The 19,190-nt window shown below is 41.5% G+C and overlaps 2 protein-coding genes across 4 annotated transcripts in view; both read left to right on the top strand.

The window, feature by feature from the left end:
- The window catches only part of FOXN2 (forkhead box N2), a 28,848-nt gene extending 20,706 nt beyond the window's left edge, over nucleotides 1-8,142 (top strand). Inside the window, exons 4-6 of one of the 3 annotated variants that reach the window (XM_008934789.2) lie at nucleotides 1,817-1,878; nucleotides 4,757-4,825; nucleotides 5,265-8,142. In XM_008934789.2, coding sequence (XP_008933037.1) covers nucleotides 1,817-1,878; nucleotides 4,757-4,825; nucleotides 5,265-5,782 — 649 coding nt within the window. In that variant the 3' untranslated portion in view covers nucleotides 5,783-8,142. Of the gene's footprint in view, nucleotides 1-1,813; nucleotides 1,879-4,756; nucleotides 4,826-5,264 lie in introns of all 3 variants that reach the window. The other 2 variants (XM_008934788.2, XM_018085253.1) reach the window with 2 other exon arrangements.
- A 5,051-nt stretch (nucleotides 8,143-13,193) lies between these two features.
- The window catches only part of PPP1R21 (protein phosphatase 1 regulatory subunit 21), a 42,943-nt gene continuing 36,946 nt past the window's right edge, over nucleotides 13,194-19,190 (top strand). The window contains exon 1 of the mRNA XM_029965078.1: nucleotides 13,194-13,285. Within this exon, the coding sequence (XP_029820938.1) occupies nucleotides 13,194-13,285 (92 nt within the window). The remainder of the gene's footprint in view (nucleotides 13,286-19,190) is intronic.

Raw genomic sequence — 19,190 nt, 5'->3', positions numbered from 1 at the left:
CCTGGGCTCTGGGGATGGCCACAGCCCTCATCTTGCAGATACCTTATGCATAGCTTGTCTTAATCAATACTGGGCATTAATTTGCTCTGGGGAAGCTCCATGTGGATGTGATTTTTGAAGGATCTGAGTTTAGAACAAAAGGATGAAGATGTTAAGCATCTCTGTACAATGGACCTGTGGGCTGCAGAGCCAGCCTGTTGGGGTTGGACCATTGCTTTCCTTTTATTTTTAATTTTTTTTTTTTTCACCTCATTTTTGCAGTTCCCTTTGTGCTCCATTGCTGCTACAAGAAAACATACCAGACAGTGAACTCTAGTTTTCCACTTTTTCCCATTCAGCTGAGCTGGAACTTTTTCCCCTTGGTTACGACACTGGGAGGTGCTCAGATATTACTCTCCTTTTCAGTAGCTTTGCTTACCAGTGCCAGGCAGGCTGTGGTGCAGCAAGAGCTCCTTATGTAGCCCAGATGGTGCATTTCAAGCCACCTTGCTTTGATTTTTTTTTTCCTCTTACACTGTAGCAGCCTTTGGAGCTGAGTTTGGCCAGCTGAGTTTGGATAATGTGATGGCAAGTTGGAGCAGTGAGGCTATTAAATGGGCACCCTTGTTAACATCTGTGCAGGGGAGCTGATCTCAGGGTGGCTGAGATGTGTGCAGCCTCAGTAGCAGCCAGTCACCAGTGAAAAGCATTTTCTTCAAACTGCAATTTGAAGAGTTGAATATTTTAGTTTAAAAAAGGTATTTTTAAAGCTGAAGTAATTATTTGAGTTTTAATGCATGATCTAGACAAATAATTACAATGTTAAACATTTAGCAACTTTGTGATTTTGGGGGGTTTTGTGGCTGTACCTTATTTTGGAAAACAGAGTTGCCTAAATATGATAAATATAAAAGGTAAGCACACCTTAAGGATGAAAATCACCCCATTAGTCCTGTGAGGCTTCTGTTACAGGATGAGCTTGAAAATTCTGCTCATCACCCTTCAAATTCTTCCAGCAACACTATAAAAGATGCACATTGCTACGTTTCATGCAATTTTAATAGTGTGTACTATTTTTGTTGTATTTATTTCTAACTGCTTGCTAGTATATTTATAGTGAACTGAATAATTAGGACTGGGTGCATAACAAAAAAAAAAAAACAAACAACCAAACATGCAAAAGCTTTAGCTTGCCCTTTATTCTGTAGGGGATTTAATGGTGCTTTGCCAGGTGCAAAGCTGGTCTGATTATGAAAAAACCCCAGATAGCATCACCAAAACAGCCAAGCTTCAGATAACTTTAAAATCATCAGGTATCTTGATTTGGTTTTTTTTTTTTGTTCTTCCCCAGCTTTTTGCACATTACCTTTCATTTTTGTTAATTGCCCTCTGCTGTTTGGAGGAGCAGGCAGACACAACTCCCCCTTACCTCTTGTGTTGCTCCTGGGCTCTGAGCATCCCTGTGTAAGCTGAAGTTTACTTCACACGTAGGTTTTACATACTAAAAAATACATGGTTTTGTTTAAAATCCAGCCTTTAGGCAACTACATAAAATCTGTAGAAGTCAGTATCTCTTGCCAACAAGATTTTTGCTTAGTTGTGTGTGTTTGGAGGTGTTTTCCAAATGCTGATGATGGCTTAAATAGTGCTACACAAACTATCAACCAAGTGTCAAGCCATTTACTGAGGGCAATAGGAATTGCTTGCCCACCTCTGGCAATAGGGTTGGTTTTATTTTTACCCTTCTGTGACCATAGTATGGTGTCTGCTACACTTTGTACAAATCATTTGCCTAAATTAGGGCTTGGCTTTGAGCTGTTGAATTTCTTTTCAGTAGGTCGTCGTCCCCTCACTACCTAACTTCAGTCCTTCAGCAGAACCATGGCCGAGCTCTCAAAGGTAAACATTTCTTCTTGCTTCACTCTGCTCCCCTGGCTTTAGTCACAAGCATGTACTGCAGCCCAGCTGATGTTGTCTGCAGACCTGCTGTGAAGGGTCTCCTAGATGACAAAAAACCCAGATGTAATACAGCGTATGCGTATTATATTAGCCACCTGTGTATTAATTTTAAATCCATGAGCTGAATTTCAAGGTGTAATTGGGGCCATCTTGTTCTGGCAGCAAAGTATTCAGCACATGTATCACTCCCAAAAATGACCTACTTAAAGAATGAATAGTTCAGTAGAAAACAAATCCGAAAGCTGCACATCTCTGTACTAGTTTTACTGGAGACCAAGAACTGAGAACCAAGGGTAGCAAATTTTAATGTATAAAACTCGTGGGATGTGGCCACAAAAGTTGAATCTAACAGAAAGTGAGCATGTGTTGTATAGGAGTGTTGTTAAAGCTCTTTCAAAAAGGACAGTGAAAGGCCACTGACAGAGTGGGTCTGTGAGCAAGCACAGCAGACACTCAGCTCCCTGGTTTTGATAGCGTGGTAGGCTCAGAGGGGAGAAGATTGCTTTTAGTTTTGGACACAAACTAGCAGCTTTGGTTAGGCAGCAAAGCCAAGGCTTTATAGAGATGAATCAGGTGCCTGGCCCACAGATGATAGTCACCGTGCATCCAGATGGAGGTTTGTGGTTGTATGTGAGTGGCAAGGAAGCTTCCTTGGCTGGCTGGCTGCTGCAAGGCTGCTAGATCTGGGATTCTTAGGGCTCGTTAGAGAATACAAGGAATCCCCCTCCTCTTAATGATTTTGCTGGTGTGTCCTGTGACAGGTATGGAGATTGCCAGCCTGATGCTAACTGTTCCAATTAGCTACACCGGAGGTGCCGAAATAATGATTTGTGTCTGTTATCGTTTAATTTCTGCGTCTCAGGGAACCTGCTCAGCATTTCTCTGGCATTAGAGGGAAGCCATTAATGTTCCTGGGGTCACATAGGGCAGCTCTTGTGCACATGAAAGAATTCCTTGTAATAAGGTGCTTCCTCAGCTGTTCTGTTGGGGAAGCATGAATTTGGGAAATACTGCTCTGTTGAGGAGAGCAATTGCAAATGAAGCCAAAGCACCTTAACAGTGACACAGAGTACTGCTAAGAAGTCACTGCAGAAATGTCTCTCCTCTTTCTTTGGGAGTATTAAAGTGCAGAATACTCTTTGCAGGTAGTAATCCTGAGTTGCATTAATGCCTCTAATTACTTGCCATTTTAACAAGTGGTGCTTATGTACCAACATCAGATGATAAAACAAAATGTCTGTGATAGCAAGTAAGGAATGGAAGTATTTCACTTTCTGATTACACTAATGGAGCAAATTAACTCTTCATGGAGTTTTTTCCACTTCTTTTTTTTTTGGTTGGATGCATGTGACCTATAAATTCAGGGGCTCTATTTCTGCCAAAGAAAGACAAAACAGAATAAAAAAAATAATCTCATGAGTACAATGGGATAGACCTTAAAGTATGATGAGTTTGAAATGAAAGACTTCGAAAACAAGGAGGGAATGTATATGTTTTATAACCTGTGCTGGAAACAGCAGGTCAGTCCCCTTTCTATGTTGATGCAATACAACATATCCCAAGGTGTCATGTTCTTCAGATTTCTCCTTGACCAGGGATGAAGGTAGGGATAGTTGTCAAGATAAGGAAGCCACACTGACGACTCTGCAGTCCCCTCCCCTCAAATTCAGTAATACTGTTAATGCCTGTAATGTAGGGGGGAAAACAAATGCCATCAGAAATGACATTGCTGATGTTTCACTTTAACAGTTCCCACCCAGGTTCCAGTTCAGCAGAACTGAGAGCCTGTTGTGCTTGCTGCTGGTCCCTTCCAGCACAATATCTTCCAGCTCCTCTTCTCCACTCCCTGCTCATACCTACATATGCCTCAGATGTGACCCTTTGTTCTCAGACACCAAGGCTCTTGTGAGAGAGCTCACTGTCTCTTTGCTCTTCTTTTGCCTGGTTAGTCCACCATATATATTTCTGTCCTGTATAGGGAGTATTCATCATCTGTTGCTGAAGTGAGCCAAGGAAGACCTTGGATTTCCTCTTTTTTAAAGTGCATGAGCATATCCCGAAATGAGTGGGAAAGGCGTGCTTGTTTCTTTTCCTTTTCACCTGATGCTGGTTAGAAATGTCACTCTTTGCCCTAATATCCTCCAGGTGCCTTTCAGAGATGTAAGCAATCCACTCTGGGCAGCAAAGGATGGCATTTTACAGCAGCGCTTGTCACCCCAGCTGACAGTGCTGTAGTTCACCTAAGCGTTTTTACATGCCTATTTATTATTTAGATCCCTGTGCTTTCTAGATCAAGTAGTTCAGAGCTCTTTCCCCTCTCATATTCTCAATTTCTTCCATTTGACTTATTAGTGTGAAAAATACTGCTGGGGAAGGGAGGTGTTCTGAATTAGTGCCGGGTTAACAGGCACGGTTGTTCCTCAGCCTTGCACGTTCACACAGCCAGGGTATGAAGCTGCTGAGATGCTTTGCTGTGCCATGTGTCTAATCTTTCTCTCTCGACTGGTACAAACAAAAGGCACTTGTTAAGTATAGCAACAGCATTGTCACATGAATGTCTAATTATGTCACTGATTCTTGGCTTCGGTAAGTGCAACGTGAGAATTCAGCTTTTGAACGGCATAGTTAAGGTATGAGACTGATCTGTAACAGTGCTGTGATGTACAAGTCATGCTTGGTCTGAGTTTGTACGTTCCCCCTGCCCCCACTTTTTGTTGTAGGCCAGTATAGGCGGATATATATGTTCTTTGTATGTTTTAGGGACCTCAGCTTGTCAGGCTTACCTGAGATCTAACATTTTGCTGCTTCTGCTTTACAGAATCTGATATTGATGCTGCTACTGCAATGATGCTGTTAAATACTTCCATTCAGCAAGGGATCTTGGACTGTAAGCATAAGCCATTTTACTCTGTTTTTCTTCTCTACTCAGTAGCTAAAAGCTTTATAAAATTCCAGGAAACAAGTAGGGTCTAGTTTCCAAATAATAGGAGCAAGAAGTAATTCTGGTTTGATTGTTCTTTCAGCTAGCACTGCAACAGTTTTATTAGAACCTTCTTTTTCTTTTCCCAGTTAATTTTGGGGGTTTTATGCAAAGTTTTTCCCCTGCCCTCTCTGTGCTAAATGGTAAGAAGAGTTTCTTGTCTGCTTCTCTGCAGCTCTTAGTTGCAATTAGCTGAGGACTGCTGTCCTCTGTGGATGACAGTAAATGCGCACAAGAGACCGGGACTCTTAACTGCTGACGTTCAGCTCACCTTGCAGTCAGCCAGCTCATTGTGCAGGTGACACCATTAGAGCATTTGCTTACTGACACATCTTGTTTTTAATAGGTGAGAAACCTCAGCCTCTGAAGACACCCAAGAAGAGGAGCTATGGCAGTGCATTCAACCCTCCGAGTTCCATAAATTTGCCGGAAAATGATTCTGCGGCCACCAATATTGATCCGAACGAGGATCACAATTACAGTGCCAGCAGCATGGGTTCCCAGCGCTGCGCATCCAGGTCCAGCGTGTCTTCCTTGTCCTCCCTTGACGAGGTGTATGAATTTATTTCCAAGACCAGCCATGACGGGAGCGATGGCAGTGAAGGATTTCACAGCGAAGTGGATACAGACGTTGACTATGAAGATGATCCTCTTGGAGACAGTGGCTATGCATCACAACCTTGTGTAGATACCTCTAAGGAAAATCAGTCTAGCAAGAAAGCATTCGAGGAATTATGTCAAGAAATCGATGAGGAGTTGAAAGAAGCAGCGGGGTCTCTGCTCCACCTTGCCGGCATCCAAACGTGCTTGAGTTCCTTAATAAGTACTGCAAAGACCCACTGTCACAAACAAAGGAAAAAATAATATGTTTGTCAGTGTTGAATATATACATATATTTTTTTTAATTGTGGCAATACTCTTCTACTTTTACCCTTCACAAGGGAGATCAAAGCCATAAGAGGACTCACTGCTTTTTTTATTTTTCGGCGCAAACTATAATTTAGCCATTTATTTTTAAATCACCACCTAAAAAGAAAAATAGAATATTTAATCTTCTCAGATTAGAGATGCATGACTTGTGAAAACCTGAAAGCATACTTAATGATCACTGTTTATTTTTTTTCTTTTTAATAGTTGACTTTATTTTTTTTTTCAGAGATATGTTTGTTCAGATGCACACTGTGGATCATATTTACATCTCTGCTGGCCCCATCTGCAGAGGTGAATTTTGTTCTGTCTAAGGGCTCTGACTTCCATGTAAAGGATTAAAAAGGAGGTGAAAAAAGAAAGGGGGAAAGAAAAGGTCCTGGCCTTGGTTGCCTCCTTCCACCTGTCCTCTCTTCACTTTTCAGACAGGTCCTAGTGAAAACACTGGTGATGCAACTCTGAGTTGCTGCATTTTTTGGCCTATCTGACAGAGTGGCTGAAAACCCGCAGGAGCTGCTTTCAGCAAGATACTAAACACCCCCTGGAAGAGTGGGATAAGGGGTAGCTGAAGTGGGTACCACCCACAGTTGTTTTTTTTTTGTCCCTCCTTCCCCCAAATCTCCTGTGTGCAGCTCAGATTCCTGAAGGAACATGGTTTGTGGTTTTATCTTAAGACATGTTGTGAGTTTTTTTGGGGTGGGGGATTGTCCTTTTCGTGCAGATACGTGCATGCCCACACATGCCTTGGATGTGGCCAACAGTGACAGCTGCTGCCTTCCAAGTCAGATGTTGTCTTTGTGTTACCACCACTGTTGAATATGTAGTACCTACACAGTCCTGCTACATCTACCCTTCTGCTCCCCTGTACCGGTTTGGGAGGGAAAAAAGAGCCCAGCAGCTGGTGGTGGTGACAATGCAGATGAGGTGGAGGCTTTAGTTGGCAAACAGCTGCTGAAAAGGGAATGTCCTGCTGCCTAATCTGAGACAAAATAGAATCGCTTCCTTTTGGATCTCTGAACCCTGAATCCATAGAATCATAGAATATGCTGAGTTAGAAGGGATGCATCAGGATCACTGAGTCCAACTCCTGGCCCTGCACAGGACCCCTAGGTCCCTTTCCACGGCACTGCTCTCCAGCTCTTGTTCCCCAGTCCATACACACACCCAGGGTTGCCCATCCCAGGTGCAGAATCTGGCACTTGCCCTTTTAAACTTCATGCAGTTGGCGATTGCCCATCTCTGATTTGTTGAGGTCTCTCTGCAGGGCCTCCCTGCCCTCTGGGGAGATGACAGCTCATCCTAATTTAGTGTTGTTGGGGGTTTTTGCCCCTTCCCCCAGTGTTTGCTGGTTTTGTCACATGGACTGTCCATCCATACCTTCTGTTTCCCAGATCACCGTGCCTTGTGCTGTTTGAACCCCATCAGCCTTCTGCCACATACGGGGCATCCAGTGGGCAAGGCTTTTGCCTTTGGATGTGCATTGAGGCTCAGGAGGACCTCTGTTTTGGGAAGAAGTTCCTTCACAATTCATTTTGCAATAAGAGAATCTTTTTATAGTTCCTAGACATCCTTCAGCCAAATATGTTTTGTGGTATGTTGAACTTTAATCCCTATTGTTTTTTCCTTTTAAAATCAGTGGCGATTGCTTACATCTTCCTGTAGATAATGGCCTTTTTTTTTTCTTTTTTTTTTAATTTTCTGTTAAAAAATGGACAAGCAGTTCAGTTGGAGTGGGTTTTAACATTACTGTACATACAAGGATGCCTTAAGTATGTTGCAGAATTGTATACAGCTATTCAAGGTCATCTTTCCTGTTGCTAAAAGGTAGCATGATGTGCCATAAACCTTCTCACCAACGTGAAGCTATTGCTTCCAGCAGGTGTTGGGCAAGCTGGTTGAAAATTAGGAGCAGAGCCACCTAGGAAACCAATGTCCACTGTGGAGAACAGTGCTGGATTCAGCCAAAAGTTAACCTTTCCCTAAGGGGGTGTTTTCCTGGCTCTTTGGATGCCTTTATTAGACTAGTGTGGGGGGTGTTACCCCCCTTTTTCCTTTTATTTCGTATTTGTCAGTCTATTCATGAATACTGTCATAAACTGTTTTAAATACAAACACAGCCATGCTGCTGAAGGTCTGTTGCTCTGAGGGCCCATTCCAGTGCCTCTTGAAGACAACGGTGGTGCTCCTGCTGACTCAATGGCTGTTGGATCAAGCCTGAAATATTTGAGGTTCTTTGTGTTTTGGAATTTAAAGCACAAACCCTAGGAGAAAAAAAAAAGTGTGGTTTTTTTTTTTCTTTTTCCAGTTACTTCAGTTTTAAGAATTATTTGTTTTATTTCTGGAAAGGGAAGGAAAATACTCTGCTTCATTCCTGCTTTGTGTGAACACCTGTTAGCCTATACCTGTAGCAGAGCAACGTCTGCAGATGTGTATGTCTTCTGGCTATCACAAGTGCTGCATTAGCCAATTAGATCTGATTTTGGATGTGTTACTGATGGGTAGTAGGGGTAAAACTCTCTATTTAAAGGAAAATGAATTATCAACACAGTGATTCTTTGGATTTCAGGATGTGAAGATGTGAATGCTCGGTGGAACTGCTTTTTGCTGATGGGTTGCTTTTGAACTTTGATGGAAAACTGCAAAGGGCAGAGTTTGTGTCAATGTGAAAACCAAGATTCAGATACACATAAATACTGTGTAGCAGCCTGGGATTTTGCTCAGTGCCATGATTTCAGTTTCATGCTGTTGGAAAGGGGTGCTGCCTGGCTCCTGCTGAAGGTGGTTGCAGCCTTTCTGTATCTTCCAGTGAAAGCTGGATCAAAGTCCCAAGTATTCTGGAAATTCTGCGGTCGTAGTTGGCTCTGTGTTTTGATTTGGTTCTGCATTTATTTTATGCCTCAGATAAAATTGGAGAAGGTTAATACTGACTTGGAGTGTGGCTGTGCTGCTGTTAACCCTGAAGCTGGTGATAATGACTTCAGCATATCTGAGGAGATGGAGTTGGGATGCTAACAGTGCATTTAATTACCATATGCAATGACCAGTAAAAACCAATTACTAATCAAAGTCAGCAGTGAAAGCTAGCTGCATCCATCCTTACAGCTCTTAGCCTGGGAGAACTGGAATTCTGGAAGTGGGGAAGCAATCGTAGTCTTTCCCTGGGACACAGAGCAAAGCTCTTCATGCTTTGCTGTTTTCCCTTTCTCCTTTCAAAGGGGAAGGCAGACAATCTGTGCCCCTGACCTGTTCCACTGTGTTGTCCCACACCTCTGCCTGCACATTTGGGAGGCAAAGGCCGAAAGCTCAGATGCAGAGCACCCCTCTTGGGAGTGGCAGAAGAGCTGTCCTTCCTTTCTCTTACATATCTATTGGGCTTGGGTTTGTTTACCACCTCAGCCAGAGACCCTGGTGTATATAGTATAAATGGAGTATAATTAAAAGTTATTTTGATTGTTGGGCTTTGGGTTTTTTTAGTGACATATGTAAAACGTTGATGCCAATGGTTGACTTGGATACATTTTGGCAAGAAAAGTATTAATGAACCACATTCAGTTCTTTAAATGCAGTGAAGAAGTGTATGAGACTTTTGTACCTGGGAGGTTGCTCTGTTCAGGGTAAATCTGATGTGAATACTGTACAAACCTATACTGGCCTTCCAGATCCCAGTCCTAAATTACTGATTGGCAGAAGTCACATCAAATGTTTTAAAATCCAACTGTAAAATGGAAGTTGTGTGGTTTGCAACTTTTCATCAACCTGAAAAGTACAAGCTTTAATTAAAGCAAAGTACACTCATGCACGTGAATAATGGTGTGGTCAGAATATTTATTGAAAAGAAAAGGTAGAATATTTAAATGTTGCACCTGCTATTTTATCTTAAAGCACATTCTTCACACCTAACTGCCAGTGCCATTATCAAGTCTGTTTTATGTGTACATTTCTTCAAATTAAAAAGTGCATAATTAAAAGTATTATGTTACTGCCATATAGTGATATAAAACATTTTATAATTGCCAATTCATTGTAACTATTATTTATTTAAAAGTGAATTGTAAGAATGCTTTCTGATCAAATGAACCAGAGTTGTTTTTAAACCATTCCCGTTAGCTTGTTTCTAATGTAGCATAAACAATGTCCTTGGGTTTGTTTAGAATAATTTTGCCAGTAGGTGACCAATTCTAACCCTTTTTCCTCCGGTTTAGTCCTTTACCCGTTTTAAAGACGATTTACAGAAGTTTAGTTTTTTGTATGCTAATCTCTGTTAATTAAAATGTTTATAAATTTTATTTTTACCAAAGAGATGCAATTCATTATGACAAAATATTGCAGAATAAACTTTGTTTTATAACATTTGTGACTTTTCTGCCCACATTTTTCATTCAGATGATCAAAGGGGCTTTTCTAAAATAAACAGCATTGCAAACAGAAAGCGCTGTGTTCTCTCTTTATCTCCAGACCCTGGTTCTGCTCTCAGACGGTGCTGAGTATTCCACCTTCCCATTTAAACTTCTTCCACGAGAAGTGGACCAGTGTAAAAAGCCAAATGTGTGTTTCATTGAAGGTTGGTTAAGATGTTGCATGCATGTGGAAGTCATCTGTAAAACACCTACCGGTCCATAGCAGGATTTGCTGACAGTCAGGTTCATCCATAGCTGGCCCATAATAATTGAAGAGCATCTTTTAAGGCCAAGATTTTACCCTTTAACCTGGAACTTAAAGAATGTTTTGACATGTTGGAAATTGCTGAAACACTACTGCATAATATTTTGCCCTTCTGTGCAAAGCATTTGTTTAAATCGAAATAACTTGAATCTTTTGCTGATGAACCCATGATTATTTACTGTTCCGTGTCCATACTGCTGTGGCCAAGTCGCTTGGACGAAACTCAAAAGATCAACAACCTAATACAGGACAGGTAATTTAAAAAATGTGTCCCTGGATAAAGCTCCATAGGTCTTGTTTGGGTTTTTTTCGGTGTTTACTTTCCCTAGATACAATTTTTGATATCTGTCAAGTCTTTATCCAGAAGGCCTTATGGAAAGCACAGAGGTGGGAACGCACCCTCCTCACTAGCAGGAATGAAATGCTCCCCATCCCACTTTATACATGCCTCAGCTTGCTGCTCCTGGGCCAGCTTTCCCCTCAAATGCACACACGTGGCATGTGCCATTCCAGTGCCTTCCAGTGCCTGAGAGGCAGAAAGACCAGAGAAGGGAAACAAGATGTGACATGATGCTTATCTCTGTTAAACGCAGACATTGGTCCACCTTTTCTATTTTTATTTGTTTAACCTACTAGTATCACTGAGTTAAGCTTGCTCTGTAGAATCTGATGACAATACAACTTTCTCAATACTTGAAATGATACAGTAGATGTTAACAAAGACTTGCTTTCATTGCCATATCAAATAAAATTTAAATCACATTACAGAATACATAAGTGCTATTAAGATATTTGATTTAGTGTTCATCTTAATATACTGATAAGAGAACAACTGCTCTAATTAGTTTGGACAAAATCACAACTATGTATCATATGTTAATGATAACTTTCTAATTGTTATTCTCTGTATTATGCTGAGAACCTTGAGCTCATTGTTAAATTTCCCAAGAGTGTTTTCCTCTGTTATGGCTTTGCTGAAAATTACCCTCTGTATGAAGCCACAACTCTCAAAATAAAGCATTAACTGAAGCAATTATGCACTTACACCAGCTGTATTTTAAGGACAGTTGCTGAGGAAATACTTCTTAGATTAGATTTATTTTGAAAAAATGGCTGTCTAAATTTGACACAGAATATGGTTACTCTTTCACAGATTTTGAGCTTACAGGTACCTGTAAGTGTTCTTAGTTTGAGTAGTCTTGAGTAAATACATGTAGCTGTGAACATCTGGTGTGCTTAGAGGTAATCACATCATAGTCCAGCAATGTTATTGTGAACTCCCCCAGCATATTTAGACATAAAAACTCTTCCCTGTTTTTACCCACAAGGTTCATTCTCCCCTCTGAGATGGCAAAGCAATATCACCTCTGCTTGAATTTTCAGTCTTCAGATCAGTCGGATTTCTTTTTCTCTCTTTCTTCCAGAAGGCTGTCCTGAAAGCTGCCTGCTCTTACCATTATAAACTACTTAGAGCTAATGTAAAATTATTAACTGCTGTCCGCCAGTGTTAGTTTAAACAGCTCCTCGTTAAACACCAGCGTGTTTATTTTCCTATTGCATCAGTACAAAAGCAATCATTTCCCTCCTTAGACTCTTGACTTATTAAACAAACCAAGATTATGTGCTTTCCTTTTGGAAGACATGATCTTTGTTCCTCTTAACCACTTTTCTGTACATCAATTCCAGTTTTAATTCAGCCTGCCAGCATGTACATGAGAAGAGTGAAACCCACTCTTCTAGAGTGCTTTTCTTTGAAATCTGACCTTAATAATTCCCTGCCTTTGCAGCACTCTTGTCTGTATGTCCTAGGCTTGGCATGGCCTTTACCCTGTCACATGCAGTTGACTAATCCTGTTATCAACTAATGTGTCCCTATCTTTGTTCTCCTCCATCACTGCCAAGTGGTGAGGCCCCAGTCAGCAGAAAAAGTTCTCAGTTCATGACCTGGAAGTTGATTTAATGAGATCTGTCATGATCCTGACTCTTTGTGATCCCTCTTGGTAACCTTCCTGCTCACCAGGAGCTCCTTTTTGACACAGCCTGTCCCAAAAAAGGAAGGTCTGTGCTCTTTCAATGATCAGAGAAGGACATCTGTATCTTAAAACTAGGTATGTCTACCTTGTGTTGCTTTTATGCTGGTTGCCATAATCTCCATTTCCGTGGTATCTTGACTTTCAATGCTCTTAATGGTCAGCATACTAGATTGGACTGAAGACCCAGTTTCTGTATCCAAAGACGCTGGTAGCAGTTAAGCATTTGGGTATTTTCATGCCTAGAAATGCAGGTTGGTCTCTATCAGACCAGAAACACTCACACTTACATGCTTTGAAGTTGGCAGGCAGGCACTCAGAAAAATTCTGTGGGTGCCTGTACCAACCTTAACACAGCATCACGTTGAAAAAAAGATTTTTTGCCTCAAAGGCTTTTTTTTTTTTAATTTAATTAACTTGGTATCTTGGTTTCTTACTAAGATCCAGTAGGTTCCCAGTGGTTTTAAATGCTAAAATTAGCACAGCAAACTAAATTTCCAGTTATTTTCGGTAAGAGTACATTTTATTCTCTCTCATAAGCTTTGTGCGTGTTTTCTGAACTGCTGGTGGAGGTTTCCATGCTCTGAATACAGTCAGAGCTCCCCAAATTGCAGCCTGTATCTTGCTTTGCTTTTGGTGCTGAGGAATTTGAAAAGATGACAAATCCACCTGTTGAGTTTGGCTGTGCTGTGGTGGCTGACACGACCTGCCCTTTCACACAGACTCTGCGAGCCCTTTCGTGGGCCAGGTAAGGTGTAGGCAGAGCTGAGCCCTTCCAGAACAAAAGATGTTCCCTTAAATCTCCGAGTGGCTACACAATTCTGGGTGTGATTGTGGTGGATGCTACCTTAAAAAATGATGCTGTCATGCTGCATGATGTCACCTTGACCCAATCATAACCCAGTTTCTGTGAGCATGATGTTAACTCCCCAGAGAAGCATCCACTGAGTGACAGCAGCATCCCATGCAGCCGTTGCTAAGCAACAAGATTCGGCTTTCAGCAGGATCTAATTTTAAAGTATTTAACCCTAGATCTGTCAAGGTTCATTATTTCCGATGTGGTTGTTAATCCCTACTTGTTGGTGTCCCAACTTCACAAGTACCCTGATCCTCACAGTGTTGCTGTTTTGTTTATCACACATAATGTCTCATAAAAAGAGGAGAAGCCCAAGTGCCCCAGGTAGAGCTCAATGCCAAATTTCCTTTTAGCACTGACCCATACACAGAAATATGGGATGCAACTAGAGGTGACAATTGTGCATTGTTCTGTGAATCTTCCTTTCTTTCCTGGCTTGTGCAAGTGGCTCATCCCTGCTTTCCTTCTAAGGAATGCTGGATTTCTAGTGAATGAATGCTCGTGGATGGGAAGCTGGCAATAACAATTAAGCTTCAATTTTTAGTAATATTATGTATCCTTTTGTTTCTTGCTGAATTTCATCTTGGTTAAGAAGCTTGTTGTATTATCTATGACCATTGAGAAAAAACAGATGTAATCTTGAAATTTAAGGGTTTTTTAACACCGCAAAACTTTAACTCTTTTAAATTATTACATAGAATATTTATAGATAATGATGAAGTCCTGGAGAGGGGTTTTTTTGTTCATGGTTCTTTTTCGGGAGGTTGTTTGCTGTTTGGTTTGTGGTTTGGTTTTTTGTTGTTTTGTTTGCTGTGCTCAGGTTTTTTATAGTTATCTACATTTCATTTATATCTAAAATGTAGAAGCCTGGAAGCCTATTCCTGTATTTTACCAAAAAAAAAGGAAAATACTTCTGACCAACTGTGTCACTCTGTGACTAATTACTATGCACATTTCTGTAAGTGCATTCAAGTGCTACCTTCTTAAAGGTATGTGATACCTCACTCAGTTGAAATAACTCTGCTTTTAGCGGTCAGTATCATAACTACAAAAAAAAGAAAAAAGAAAAAAACACTGAGAACTGCACAACCTCCCTGCCCCCTAAATGCAGTATAATTAAAAAAAAATTATTCATAGTTTTAAAAATGTTAAGATAGTTGATTTCCGCCTCATAATCCTCCCTAAGATTCTTTCTCCTCCCATTGTTAGGATTCAAAACCAACACTGTGTTGCTCCTCGTGCTGTTTCTCCTTCCCAATTCATACTAATCCACTAAGACAAACCTCTCTCCAACAAGGCACTTTTTCCAGCAGTCAGTTTGATTGGAATACCCCCCTTCTGCCTTTCAGTCCTCCTGAGGCATTTCCCTTTCCACTGCTTCCAGTTCCCTTTCCCATCGGGCTTGTGCTGTACAAATAACTATTTATTGCTGTCTCCTTCTGCGTGGTGTTGTGCCTTCTCCCTGTGCTCTGTCAGTGAGGAACCCTGCCCACGTCTCCTCCATCCCTCTTCTTTTTCCTTGACAGTCTTTATACACATCAAAGACCTGCCTTTAGCTCTTTCCGAAAGCTCAAATTATTTCCAGAGGCACCACAATATTTTTAAAAATTTTTAAAAAAACCCAAAAAAACAACAAAAAACATGAATGGGAATAGTTCTGATAAAAATGTTTCCTGAACTACTAGTAAATCTTTCAGACCTCTCTCCTTTCTCTGCTCACATATCTGTCTCTGGAGATGAGAAAACCAAGACAAACCCATGTCATCTTTACTTCAGGTAACAGCTCCTGTTTTTTGTGGATGTTACTCTCATGGGTGACTTGGGACTTCTTTTGAAGGCCTGCAGGTCTGTGTCCACAACTGGTGTATGTGAAAGAGCATCCATTTCTCACTGTACAATCTTCACAGTGCTCCTCAATTCAGTCTTCTATCTTTCTCTGTGAAATCAGGCAATTTGTCTCTCAGAATTTATTGTATATGGCTTTTATTTTTCTTTCTCCAGCAAACGTGCAAGACTGTGGAATTTGAGAGAAGGCAGTTTGAGCTGGGCCAAGGTTTCTTAGCCAAGGTTCCTGCAAGTGTGAAGAAAATCAAGGAATGAGGCTGTAGAAGACGTGCAGACCTTCAACAAAAGATGGCAGAGCTAGGGGAGAGGTTTCATTTCCCTGGAACAGGGGTAATTCCGCATTCGAAAAAAAAAAGTAAGAATCAAACTTTTTCAGCTGTTACTGGGTTCTGCTGTTTTAGGCAGCGAGTGTCAGTGAGGATTTGCTGTGCAGGTACAGACGCTCCTGCTGTTGCACCCAGGGCCGGTATGTGTTGTGCCCAAGTGGAATGTGAGCTGCAAAATTCAGCTCTGACTTATCACAGGCAGCTGCCGGCTCAGTTTTTCCATCTTCTCATTCTCAGCAATTTCTTTCTGTACAAAGGCACCGCTCCCTCGGCCTTGCACACACCCTATAGATGACTCAAGCTATTTATCCTATGGGCTGGGAAGGGACGTGAGAGAGAGAGAGAGAGAAAGACTTGTTCTCATTTCTATTTTTAACTGCTATGGAAATACTAAAATTATGATAATGAACATAATAATTACTAAAGTAAACTCTTCTGTGAAGTGCATATCTGTACATGCATATACTTTTTTTCTTTAGTACTTGACTTTTTTTTTTTTTTTAATTTTATCAGCACAATCAGGCTTTGAAGAGGTGAAAGGTTACATATAACAAGCAGTTTGTTACAGAGTCACCACAAGTAATAACGAGCCGGTATTGTGAGCACACATCCTGCTGTTCGTACTTGCCGTTGCTACGATAACAGAAACAAAACACCAGTTTAGGGTGTTTGCAGCTTCCGAGGATGTGGTTTATGTGTGGTTTATGTGCTGCTTGTGATAGTCGGATGACTGAAGATGGCTCCCTTCCAATCATTTTTGAATCTTTGTCCGTCTCTTAGAAACCCTTTTGTTGTGAATACTTGTAAGCATGTAAGTGATGACAATGGATTTTATTTTCCCAAAGCACAGAAAACATTCTGGATAATTTGAAATGTATTCTTTGTTTATTTCTTTACCTGCACCTATTCACAGCGTCTGTGAGTACAAGTTCTGACTAATTGGACAGAGGGGGAGGCACTGTTTGAGCAGGGAAGGGAGGATAAACGAGCTTGAAAATAGGACATTTTGAAACAATCCCTGTAATTCTTAAATAAATTAACTGTCTTGAGACAGCATCTAAAATTCAACACCCATTATAGTAGCTGCTGAGCACAGACAGAAGGGAAGCACAGCCTCTGTTACGCTGCCCACCCTTTGCTCTCCGTTCTCCCTCATGAAAACCAACAGGAAAAACAAAAATGCCATGACCCTTGTGAAAGGGATTTCTTTGCTTGACACATCATGTTTTAGCTTGCATTAAGTTCTGCTGCCATAACCTGTACTTATATTAACGTGGGTGGGTTTGCAGAAGGTGGTGTTCTGGGGATCCTGTGGCCACCACCCGACACTGCCTGGCATTCCACTCCCATGACCTCTCTCGCTCTGAACTTCTGCCAGCGGGGTCAGTCCCTTGCGATCAGTGAGTCATTCCGTGCGACACCGGCTGCTGCCACATGTGCCATGCGGCTCTGGGGGGCAGTGCCTGGACAACCTTGATCTCCAGGGAGAGAGGAGAATTAAGAACATGCTTTGCGAGGAAACAGAGCAAGAAAGACATTTTTTCACAGCTGAAGTTTGGGGAAGTACCACTGCAGCTGCAACATCAAATCAAAAGGATGAATCTGAGAATTTCCTGTGAGAAAGTTAAAAAAAACCCCACCAACAAACAAGCCACATAACTTCTGTCACCTGTATGTCTGGGGAGCTTTGTCTGAAGCTATTCACCAAATACCACCATGGAGCAGTGATAAATTACAACACTGCATGTTCCTAGCATTATAGGGACTCCAGGATCCATGAGAAACTGGGCAAGAGGCAGTACCACTTTAAAATACCAGAGGCTGGCCTGATGCTTAAATGCACTGAGGTAGAGCTGTTCTGATGTGCCTAAAAATCCCACAGTCAGCTCTCAGTCTTAAAGCAGCAAAAGCACACAGTTTTTGATTCACTCCATTCACTTGTGTTTTAAAAAAACTGGCACTACCTCCTATGATAAACGCCCTATATAATGTACACTTGGATCTTGCCACTCTGGATGGATCCAGGCAAATAAATTCTGTGCTCCTTCACTCTGAATGCTCGCTGCCCAGTCAGAAACACTGTTGTTGTCAGTGGGAAAGCAATTCATTCTGCTACAACTAGGCACTGTAATTCTCTGAGCTCCCTCTTCCAGCTTTCAGCTGTGAAACCTCTCTGCCAGCCTCCACTGCACCACACAGAAGGATAAAATTGTATCACAAAAGCATCTTTGAATGCAGTAGAAATGGGAGTGTGGTGTCTTGCAAAGTGTGTTCAAAGTATTTCAGTGTGACATTTCATGAAAGACACACCCTAGAAAACGCAAACCTAAAAATACAGGTTAGAATCAATTGTAAAGGCTTTAAATAATTGTCCACTATAAAATTTACTGCACTGACATATAAGGACATACCATGCAAGGCATGCTGCTGTTAGCCCTGATGTGCTGAACGACAATTCCAAACTCCATTTACTTTGGTAAGAACTTCTGTAGGGAATGCAAAATGGAGTGGAAGGAGTAATATATCATGGCTCTAATTGTTGAAAACTAGAGCTTCCTCATTTCTTATTCCAATATTGCTATTTAAGCTCTTCTGGTCAAGCAGATGAATAATGACAATATGTGTTTTGCTTATTTCCCCTTTCAGACTTCCTAAAAATGTGCAGTTCTGTTGTTGGCAATATGGGTCAGCAACGTGTCCTCCAATGGTAAGACCTCCTGTGGAGATACAAACATATTTACTAATCTGGCCACCATATCATATTTAGGGCTTGCCAACTCCACTACTGTGATAAGCAGAAGAATAGCACACACACCATCAAAGCCTCAAGACTAAGGAAAAAGATTAGCTTCCATTACAGGCACCTACTATCTACTCCTACTTAAAGGGGAACAAAGACCAAAGGAGGTAAGAAAATGATGATTTAGCACCTCTAGCACAACCCACTACTGAGGAAGGGCTATGAAGACACTGTGCTGAAATCAAGTGGAAAAAATGATACCATGGAAACTGAACAAAAATAATAATTTGCTGTTACATCTCTATCCTAGACCAGTAAGCCCTTAACCTGCAAATCACCAGATGCTCAGCTGGTGAAATCTCATCACATTTTTGCCTTATTATTTTCCTTACACATCTGTTTCCAGTCATTTTCAGAAAGAAAATCCTGCATTGGCTGAGTATCTGGCAGGACCAAACACACCTATTATGATATTTTCACTTTCTGCTCAAGGAGTGCTGATGGCATATACACATTTAAATGTTTGGCAAATCTGAGGATAAAGAAGAAGCAAATAGGAGATAATTAGCAGAGCCTCAGCAATCTCTAAAGGAGGATGGCTGAATGCTGGAGCCATCAAAGGCGGCTCTGAAACAAAGACCTGCACGCTGGAGGCATCAGAGAAAGACACCCTCCCCCCTCCGGAAAACACAGGGTGCAGATACTCCAAATCAAAGGGGCCGCTGGAGATCATCCAGCCCAACCCCCTGCCAAGGCAGGGTCACCTGGAGCAGGTGACATGAGAATGCATCCAGGTGGGTTCTGAATGTCTCCAGAGAGGGAGACTCCACGACCTCCCTGGGCAGCCTGTCCCAGTGCTCTGCCACCCTCAATTTAAGAAGTTCTT

Source organism: Manacus vitellinus, unplaced genomic scaffold (genome assembly GCF_001715985.3).
Source record: "Manacus vitellinus isolate BGI_N305 unplaced genomic scaffold, ASM171598v3 scaffold_8_pilon, whole genome shotgun sequence".
Lineage (NCBI taxonomy): Eukaryota > Metazoa > Chordata > Aves > Passeriformes > Pipridae > Manacus > Manacus vitellinus.
This window is presented reverse-complemented; position numbering and strand designations above follow the sequence as displayed.